The 10,520-nt window shown below is 42.7% G+C and overlaps 1 protein-coding gene across 1 annotated transcript; it reads left to right on the top strand.

Annotated features, from left to right (window-relative positions):
• Positions 1-3,908: 3,908 nt before the first annotated feature.
• On the top strand, positions 3,909-5,303 carry LOC308511152 (DDB1- and CUL4-associated factor 12-like protein 2; the record flags this gene model as incomplete). The annotated part of the gene is made up of 1 exon (XM_081081142.1): positions 3,909-5,303. The coding sequence occupies one exon, from the start codon at positions 3,909-3,911 to the stop codon at positions 5,301-5,303; it is 1,395 nt and encodes a 464-aa protein (XP_080937268.1).
• Positions 5,304-10,520: the final 5,217 nt, after the last annotated feature.

Here is a 10,520-nt window from a genome sequence, read left to right as displayed (position 1 = left end):
AACTTGCTTCTGCCTTATTGAGAATGGAAAATCAGCTTTCCACTTGGCCCCACTGAAAGAGTTGGAGTGAGGAGAGGTAGGATGGTTTTTCTTTAAGTGTTTGGCTCAAGTAGGATGAGTATTGCAAAAAAGGATTCCCTGGCCTGGCCAACCGGTGTGGTTCAGTGGTTGAGTATTGACCCATGTGCCAAGAGGTCATGGGTTCAATTCCTGGTCAGGGCATGTGCCTGGGTTTTGTTTTCAGTGAGAGGAATGCAGGAGGCAGCCAATTGATGTTGATGTTAATTTCTCACCAATGTTTCTATCTCTCTCTCCCTCTCCCGTCCTCTCTCTCTCAAAAATCAATAAAATAAGGTTCCCTATTGTTAGTTCTCCCTTTTCCAGATCCTTTGCCTATGGGAGACATTTCTTGGAGTTTTTATTACCTGTGCCTGTTGAAGGTTCTGGTTTGGAGCTTCTGCAACTCCCTGTCTGGGATATACGGGATACAATAAAGAAACTCAGGAAACCCACCACCCTGTCTTTTCTCAAATTCTGAGATCCTTAGTCTTTCCACCACTCAGAGACTTCATTTTATTTGTTTGCTGTGCTATGTCCAGGGGATATTTTTAGTGGTAAGAGTGAGGACCTGGAAGGAATAGGGGTGTTCTCTCTTTGCCAGAACTGGAAGTTTCCCTTCCTATATCTCCACCACATTTTGGAAAGTTACAATACACATCCTCCACTACATCATATGCAATGCAGACATAAGGGCATTGCATGATGACTTGGGGGATGATATTAAGTACGTAAGAGATTGCCACTCTACTATGTGTGATACCACAGCTCCCAGAGCATGCAAGTCCTCTTTGCTCTTCTGAATCCTGGGTTTGGGTATTATCATCTAATGAGACCTGAGAGGAATATAGAGCAGGTTTCCTTGTTTTTCTAAACCAAATTACATCTGAGTCCCAATTGCACACACCTGACTGGTAGAAAGTCTAATATCAGTAATTGCAAGGGTTCCTCCCCCTTTTCTATGGGATAGTATTCAATTTTGATGATTCCTTAGTCCCATGGAAAAGAAGACAGATGTAGTCCTTAGTTTTTCTTATTTGCTATGAATACTCAGATCGGTCATTCTTCCACAGAATGACATCAGGATCCCTACACTAGTTCTTGCTAGCCTGGCTGGCTGGCTGCTGTGCCGGAAGAGCTAGAGCACCTCCACTTTCAGCAAGCCTTGCCACTAATCACAGGCTGAATCCCAGAATCTCTCACAGTTGCTCTCAGTGTTTTCACCCATAGCATCTACTTTCCACAAATGTCCACATCTATATCCCAACATTTTTGGTTGTGTAAAGAAGTGAGGTTTAAATCTTCATCACTAGCAGAACCTTTCACTCAATCCCTGACATAATCCCAGTTTCAGAGAAATGGATAAGAACATGGAATATTAATTCAGACTACTTGTGTTCATATCCTGCATCTATCACTTACTAAGTCATTGACTTTAGACAAAATCTTGACCTCTTCAAGCCCCATTTTCCTCATCTACAAAATGGAGCATCCACTACTATAAAAGTAGATTAAACAGAATAATATTTCTAAAATTGCTACAACAATGCTTGTTAGTATAATAATAAATACAGTATAGTAAATATATAAGGTTATATAGTAAAATATAATCAGTTCTATATACTGTACTTAATAGGTACAATTTTTCTGCCTAGGTCACACTCTACTTTGACATTAAGCTAATCATAGCCTCTTTAATTGCTAAGGCTTTCATAATATTCACCTGGATAGGGGTCCATTTTCAGGGTAACCCTGAAGTACACTAAATATGCTAATCTCCTCAAAATACCCTGCCCTGACATGGGTGAGAAGAACCAAGACCAATGTTTCTCAAGAGTGGTCCACAGACAATTTGCATCAAATCTTTAGAGACAGGGTTATGGTATAAAGGTATTTCTTAGGCTGTCCCTGTGATTTTAATGTACAGGAAAGTTTGTGAACTACTACTCTACACTCGCCATGCATTTTATATATGGTTGCCTCTTCCTGTAATGTCTATTTCCCCCACCTCTCCCTGTGAAAATAGAATGCAGGCTCCATGCAGCTTTCCGTAATTTCATGTTTACCACAAGCGGCAGATGCAAACTTTCTGTTACCATGGGATAAATAAAATGAGGAGGAATCAGAACTGGGGTGCAGGAGAGAGTATTGGGGAGCAATGGAATGCAACACCTGTCCTGGAGTGGTGGGAAGGACTCATGGTTTGTACTTGGAATTTGTGCACTTGAGGTGACATTGCAAAAAGGGTGGGGGAAGGTGGGAGAAAATCAGCAAACAGGGCAGGGGGGAGAGGAAGGCAAGAGGAAACAGTAACAAAAAAGCTCCCATGGGCTCCCCTGGTTGATCAGAAAAGTAAAGCATCTCTCCATGCACCCACCCCCATGCAGCAGGAGGAGGGGCGAGTGAGCAGAGTAGGTATTAACCACCAGACTTGCCTTGCAAGACCTTTTCACTTGTAACTGAGAATTCCTGGGTAGGAACCTGCCATTGGATTGGCTGCCCTGAAGAAGACCAGCGAGGTATGAAAGAAACATGGAACTCCTGAGACCAAGCCAGTACCCTTACACTTTCATGATTGTGTTCCCTGTGATTGCCTTCTTCTGGAAAGTGCTTTACCTTCATCTCTGCCTGTGAAAAATCTTGCCTGTCCCTCAGGACCTCAGCCCAAGGCCCCAGGGGAATAAATGCCCAGGCACCTGAGCCTCTGGGACCTAGAGTGGGGACAGAACCTAGAAGCAGCAAGGGAGATGGTCCACCCTCAAACTCTTCCTCTCCACCTCCTTAGAGCTCTGAGTTACAAGGGAAGCCAGCACCTCAAAGCAACCTCTTCCCATTAAGGGCAGCCCAACAGGTTATCAAGGCTCTGCCTGACCAAAGGGGTCCCAGACATCACTCAGGTCAGAAAGTGGGGCCCAGGGATCTGTATTTGGAACGCATCCTTCAGGACACTCTAGTAAGGGAGCTCAGATACTTCAGTTTGAAGTGAAATAAAATTATATATAAATACTGTTTTTAAACTGTTTTAAGACATCAGTAGAGGGGCTGAGAAAAAAAGCTGCTGCAGAAAGTATCTAAGTGTGTGTGTGTGTGGGGGGGGGGGGTGGCCAGGGGGCCTCCCTGCAGCTGCCAACCCCCATCCCACACTAAGTTCAAGAGGTCTAATCTTAACCAAGTGTCTCCCAGGCTGCAAGCACACGTTTGTTTCTTTTTCAGGCAATTGCCTGAGCTCCTTTTAGCCTCCTGCTTGAGGTTTCAACTTTGTATTTAAGTAAGGATTTTAAAAAGGCTGGTTGGCTGTTGTCCTGAAAGTAGTGAAATATCCCTTGTCTCTTAGTGGGGGTTCAGGACAGGCGCACAAGGCAATCTTGGCTTCATGGCTCTTGGGCCCTCAGTACATCCCCTGCCCAAGAATCCCCCCACCACCACCCGCTGTGCCTGACTTGCGCTCCCTCCCACCGCGCCTGCCAGTTGTTTGCTCCCGCCCCCCTCCCCCCACCTCCCGCTGCCTCTGCTCCCTCCCACCCGAAACCCCGCTTAGTCCTAGTCCCACATCAACTGCACTCTGGCCGCACTTCCCGCCTTCCTCTAGCACCGCGCCACCGCTCACGCCACCGCGTTCCTCCCCGACCTCGCGGTCCTGGCTTTCCTTCCCCAGCGCCGCGCCCTGGACTCGGTAGGCTCCACGACCCGCGGTCGCCCCTGACTCCTGGCCCTAGAGAGTTCGTGTGCCTGGCTGACTTGGAGGTTACTCCTTCCCCGCCGCCGCCACAGCCAACACCGGCGCCACGCGCCGCTACCGCTGCCGCAGCACCCCAGCCTCCATCACCGCCATCACTCGCCGGCCGCCCACCATGGCCACGGAGCAAACAGGTAGCAGGAAGCGGAAAGCGCCCGCCATCGAGGGGGCCGCTGCGAGCTCGTCGTCCCAGGGCTTGGTGGCGGCGGCTGGAGAGGGCCCGCTGCTGCTGCCCAAGAAGCAGAAGCGGCCGGTCACGCGGCGCTCGCTGGTGCCCTACCTGATGGGCCGCGAGGTGGGCGCGCGGGGCCGCGCGGGGTTCCGGGGCTTCGAGGGCAGGCTGCGCGGCTACGCGGTGCACAAGCTGCCCGAGCTGCTGCGGGAGCGCGAGCTGGCCCTGGGCACCCTCAACAAGGTGTTCGCGTCGCAGTGGCTGAACGCCAGGCAGGTGGTGTGCGGCACCAAGTGCAACACGCTCTTCGTGGTGGACGTGCAGTCGGGCCAGATCACGCGCATCCCGCTCTTGCAGGACCGGGGACCCGAGCCGCCTCGGGCCCAGCCAAGCTGTGGCATCCACGCCATCGAGCTGAATCCCTCCAAGACGCTTCTGGCCACCGGGGGCGAGAACCCCAACAGCCTGGCTGTCTACCAGCTGCCCACCCTGGACCCCGTGTGCCTGGGCGACCGCCACGGCCACAGGGACTGGATCTTCGCCATCGCCTGGGTGAGCGACACTGTGGCTGTGAGCGGGTCCCGCGATGGCACTGTGGCTTTGTGGCGAATGGATCCTGACATGGTCCATGGCAGCAAAGCCTGGCACAATGACCAAGAGCTCCCCGTGTACGCCCACATCCGTCCGAGGGACATGGAGACCATCCCCAGGTCCAGCACCAACCCCAGTAACCGAAAGGTGCGGGCCCTGGCCTTTAATCACAAGAACCAGGAGCTGGGAGCAGTGTCCCTAGACGGCTACTTCCACCTGTGGAAAGCCCGCAGCACCCTGTCCAGGCTGCTGACCATCAGGCTGCCCTACTGCAGAGAGAACGTGTGCCTGACCTACTGCGAGGAGTTGTCCCTCTATGCGGTGGGCTCCCAGTCCCATGTCTCCTTTCTGGATCTGCGCCATGGTCACCAGAACATCAGGCCCCTGTGTTCCCGAGAGGGCGGCACTGGTGTGCGTTCCTTGAGCTTCTACCAGCACATCATCACTGTGGGCACAGGCCATGGCTCCCTGCTCTTCTATGACATCCGTGCCCAGAAGTTCCTGGAGGAGAGGACATCACCCAACCTGGACTCCTCCCCAGAGCCCTCAGGGAGGAAGCTCAGGCTCACGTGTGGCAAAGGCTGGCTCAATCACAATGACTTGTGGGTGAACTACTTCGGTGGCATGAATGAGTTCCCCAACGCTCTCTACACCCACTGCTACAACTGGCCTGAGATGAAGCTCTTTGTGGCTGGGGGGCCTCTCCCTTCAGGCCTCCACGGGAACTATGCAGGCCTCTGGAGCTAAGGATGGCCACTGTGTTCTCCCAGTGCCCAGATTTTCTCTCTCATGTTCCTTTGTCAGGCTGTGTTTGTGCTATTAACTATATGTGGCTTTTGTCCTCCACTTGAAACTGCCCAACTTACCTGTGCTTAGTGTATTAAGCAGAGAGGGGTGGGGGAGAGGGAGAGAGAGCTGTCCTTCAGGCAATCAAAACTTGGCTTTAATACTTTTCAACAACCATTTAACACAATCATTTTTTAATTCTTATACCAAGATTTTGGGCAAATTCTTAGCTGTGTCCTCTCTTTAAGTTATTTATAAATTCTCTCTAATGCCATGTAGTCAGTTTTACAATTGTGTGTTTTTTTCTTTGTTATTACTATTACATTAATACTGTTTCTGGTTGTTTTTTCATTTCAAATAGACTATAATATTAAGAACATTTTTAATTGGGTTGGTACATCTGTTCTGGAAAGCTAGCCATAGTTTTATAGCACTTTTCCAATTGGAAACTACATTCCAAGTTCTTCATTATCAACTTTTGGAAACATTCCATTTGCAAATTGTAGTCTTAGGGTTTATAGTTTGTAAATTGGTGCTAAACGTGCTTTTTAACAAAGTTTATTCTCTTTGGAAAAAAGAACTGTCCTACAATCTTGTTTTTGTAGCAAAATCTGAATTGGTCAGAACACTTCAGGAATGCAAGGGTTTTGCTGATTGGATTTAAAGAATTAAGCTAAAAACCTAATCAATCTTTATTTCTTCAACCCTTACTTAAGTTTTTATGACCTGTTGTAAAATAGATAAATGACAGTGTATTTTTTCACTTCTTGCCTTAGTACTGTCAAAAATTGTGAATATATTTGAATGCTTGTTGTTTAAAGAACTTGCATAGACTTTCAGTGCCATCATTCAAAGCAGGGATTGTAAGTGTAAAATTGTAGGCTGGGAAGAATGTATACTGATCCAGGTTATAGACTGGATAATTTTTCTGTTGCTATTTTTAATACAAAATATTATATTCAAGCATACTTTAAATTTTCCAATTATGCTTAGCAGTTAAGTCACAAGAAAAAAATGCAAAGAAGAAATATAAGCTTAATCCCTACTCCTTTTGAAAATATTCTTAATTTGTGAAGTCCAAATTAATATTATTTTGTGAATTTCAAAGATTCTTATGTAAAGTAGAATAAATATATTGGTAAAAAGTAGTGATGTTATAACCCTCATGTAATAACATACGGTTTTCAAGGGCACAAGACATTTGTTTCAAGAACTTGAGCTGGTGATTAAGTATAAGTGGAATTACATTGAAGAAAAGTACTTTGGGGCTCAGATAAATACAAATTGTGACTTGTTAGGAAATCAGGTTGTACTGCTCTCTTTGAGAAAATACTGGAAGTGAGAAGGGAGATTGGACCTTCCTCAAACCTGGCCAGGTTTTGCTGACCTAGGATTAGTATTGTGGCGTCTGTTTTTCCTTAAAAGTTTTGACACTCAGATGCTGCCTTGGTGTCAATGTACTACATGCTGTTCAGTTGCAAATCTGAACCAAGTAATATAATGATCTGTACTGAAAGTGAGTTTAGAAATACAGAAAAAAAAGCTTTTGTTTACAGAGATTGTTTGAACAAGTTTATAAAGTTGTTATATTAGCAGTGAGATGTATTTGTGTGCATGTATGTGTCTCCAGTTCAGTTGCATATGTCTTGAGAGCAGAGACTATAACTGTCATCTTTATATTCTCTCATTTCTCCACTAATGTCTAGCAAATCATTGGCCATCAGTAAATATTTACTGAGCGAGTGTGTTTTTTCTCTGGAGATTTAAAGTTCAAGGCTATTAAAAAAGTAAGTGCATACATACATACATATATAAATAAATAAATAAAATTAACTTTTAAATAGTATGGAATCCTGTTGTGCTCTCCCTCTTTTTTTGTTTTCTTAAATTTGCCCTAATTTATTTCCAGGTCTGCCCATAGTGTTTATAAACTCCCCCATTTGTGATACCAGAAGATAAAGGAACACGTATAAATTATAATGGCACGGGAATTTAATATTTTCACTTGCAAATACTTAAATTTGAAGACTTTTAAATGTTTTTTTTCATAAATTAGTTTTTTTAACTTTACTTTTATTGTTGACACTATTACAGATGTCCCCATCCCCCCCTTTGCCCACCTCCACCAAGCCCCCACCCCCTTCCCTCTCACAACACTACACAGTAGTCTGTGTCTGTGGGTTTTGCATATATGTTCCTTGGCTAATCTCTTCACCTTCTTTCATTTAATTACCTCTCCCCTTCAACAGCTGTCAGTCTGTTCTTGTATCCATGCCTTTGCATGGATAGTTTAGATTCCACATAAAAGTGAGTATCTCTACTCTAGTTTGTTCACTGGCTTGGCCCTTTATTACTGACTCACTCTTAAATTTCTCATAATTTTAATGCCAAATCACATGCTTTACCTTTAAAAAAAACTAAGTAGCATAAATATGTATGTATTTGTATTATGTAGAAACTTAATTATTTTGAAATATTTTCTAGTTCAGAGATAAAGTGAGCTACAGAAGTACAATGAATTGTGTAACCTGTGAGTGTGAAATAATTGAAAATGTAACCTTGCCAGCACTCTAGGAAACCCATAAATATAATTCACTTAAAATGCACAAGGGAAAGCATATCTTTAGGTATAAATTATCTATCACTGTTGCCTGAAAAAGCTTAGTTGCTTATAACTATGCATAAAAAAATGTTAGTTGCCTCTATCTCTAACTACATGTTCGCATATTCCTCCCCAAGTATATTGCTGACTCAAAAGTTTATGTTACTCTCCTTTACTCTTTGGATTCATTTCTGTTTTTTGTTGTTTTTTTTCCAAAGAGGGAAGAAAGAATTTACTAATCAAGGATGTCCACTGAAATAGATTGAGATGACTCCTCTGGAAAAAATTCATCTGTTAAATATACTCTAGCATTGATGATAAACAAAATAGAATCCTCTAGAGGTTGACTTGTATCTGGCTGCACTCAGTGTTGAGCAAGTTGTCAAAATTTTCCATTAGTTGCTAATTTAGAGTGATTTTAGAAAGCAATTCACAAAGCCTTTCCAGATGTTTTACTGACAGCTTCCTAATCTCTGCAAGTCTTGGGTAACCTAAATACATTAAATAAGCCACTATGTGAGCTGCTCCAGGATGCAATTCAGTGAGAACAACATGTACTAATGTGAACAAAAGGCTACATAGATCACAGGTGTTTGCTTTAAGGGATGTTATTTTAAGATGTGCTCAAAGGCCTGCCTAAAAGTATTTAGCACTTCTGGCCTGCTGCAATTCCAGAGACATCTACATTGGAGTGTGGCATCAGTGTAAGGGCCATGTGGTTACAGGGGGTTGCCATGAAAGTCAGACTCATCCTCAAGGAGGGCTCTTTAACTGCTATGTGATTTTTGCATAGACAATGGTCTTGACTTCCCTCTACCACCTTTTTATTTAAACTCTCGGTGACATCCCAGACAGAATAAGCACTTAACTTTTTCATGTTTCTATAGTGAATGTTTTGTTATCTTTTTTATATTTTTATTATTATTGCTTTTTTAGAGAGAGAGAAAAGGAGGGGGATAGAGAATAGAAACATCAATGAGAGAGAAACATCATCGATTGATCAGCTGCCTCCTGCATGCCCCCCAAAGGGGATACAGCTTGCAACCCAGGCATGTGCCCTGACCAGGAATCAAACCAGCAGCTTCTTGGTTCCTGGGTTGATGCTATACCAGCCGGGCGTTGTTATTTTTATTACAGCATTTATCAAACTGTAATGAAGTTAACGATGGGAATATCTAATCCCCTCCCCCATTTGAATGTGAACTGTCATCCGGACACCTAGCACAATAGGCTGCATACATAAGGCACTGGGAAGTCCAGTTCAATGACTAATAACTCCTTGAAATCAATTACTTTATCAGATGAGTTGAGCAGAACATTAGGAAATGTAATAAGGATTAGAAAGATGGATGAAGAATATACTGAAACAGGCCCCATGGCAGTGATAATGGCAATTCATTGCATGGAAAAATGTGGGTAGGCAGCAGAAGCTTTGATTACGTAACAGTTTTATAAACAGCTGATACTGGATCTGGGACACCAAGATGAAATGGAATAAATATTATTTTAGAATAAGAAAAACCTAGCTCCATTATTTACTTACTGAGTAGTCATCAGTGTGTTGTTTAACTTCTCTAAACCTCACCTTATGTTACTGATTGTTCTGTCTACAGCATCTAGTATATTACCTGACCTATATTATTTGATTATTACAGTTTTACATGGAAATATTTATGTCCATTGTGGAAAGTTACACATACAGAAAAGTGAAATATAAGAAAACAAAAAGGCCTAATTCTACCAGCCAGACATTACTAATATTAACAATTTGGTGTATATCATTATATATATATATATGTATATATATATATATATATATATAGCATATATGTACATATACTATATATATTGCAATTAGTATATATGTACATATACTATATATATTGCAATTGTTTCTACAATTGTTCTGTAATCTGCTTTTATCAATTAATAATTCCATCTTTCCAGAGCAATAAATATTCATATTACTCATATTACTAATATTCAGGATATTTTTAATGTGCACGGTAGATTGTTTGATGCACAACTCCAGCAGTTGTTCCCATTACATAAATCATTAGAATGACATACCAGACATTTAACCCAATATAAGATTGCATACTTACTCAAACCTCAGAAGTTAATCTTGAACTAATTATGTAGTGGTATCTCTGTGTAGATGATTGCTGAATTCAGTGATTTTCAGACATTTGAATACATCAGAGTCACTTGCACATATTTTAAAAGTGAGATATGCTCAAGTCTCAACTCAGACATTCTGAAACCGAATACCCTTGTGAAAACACCATTTTATTTCAATGTTTTCAAATTAATCTCTTCAAAAACAAAATGTAGCAGTAACCACAAAATAGATAACCTTCCCTAGAGGTTTATAAATGTAGCATCAGATAAAAATACTTGATTTATTAGTAATTATACAAATTTACTAATGATTTTAAAAAGGTCAATATAGTATTAAAGGTATACAAACTACAATGAGAATATGGAGAGAATAGCAATTCTGCCTGAGAAGGTCATGAAGGGTTACCAGAACAGGAGATGCTTGAATTGGTTTAGTTTTAAAATAGAATAAGAGT

Source organism: Myotis nattereri (assembly GCF_964212035.1).
Source record: "Myotis nattereri genome assembly, chromosome: X".
NCBI lineage: Eukaryota > Metazoa > Chordata > Mammalia > Chiroptera > Vespertilionidae > Myotis > Myotis nattereri.
Note: the sequence above shows the minus strand (reverse complement) of the source record. Positions and strands in the feature narration are given on the sequence as shown.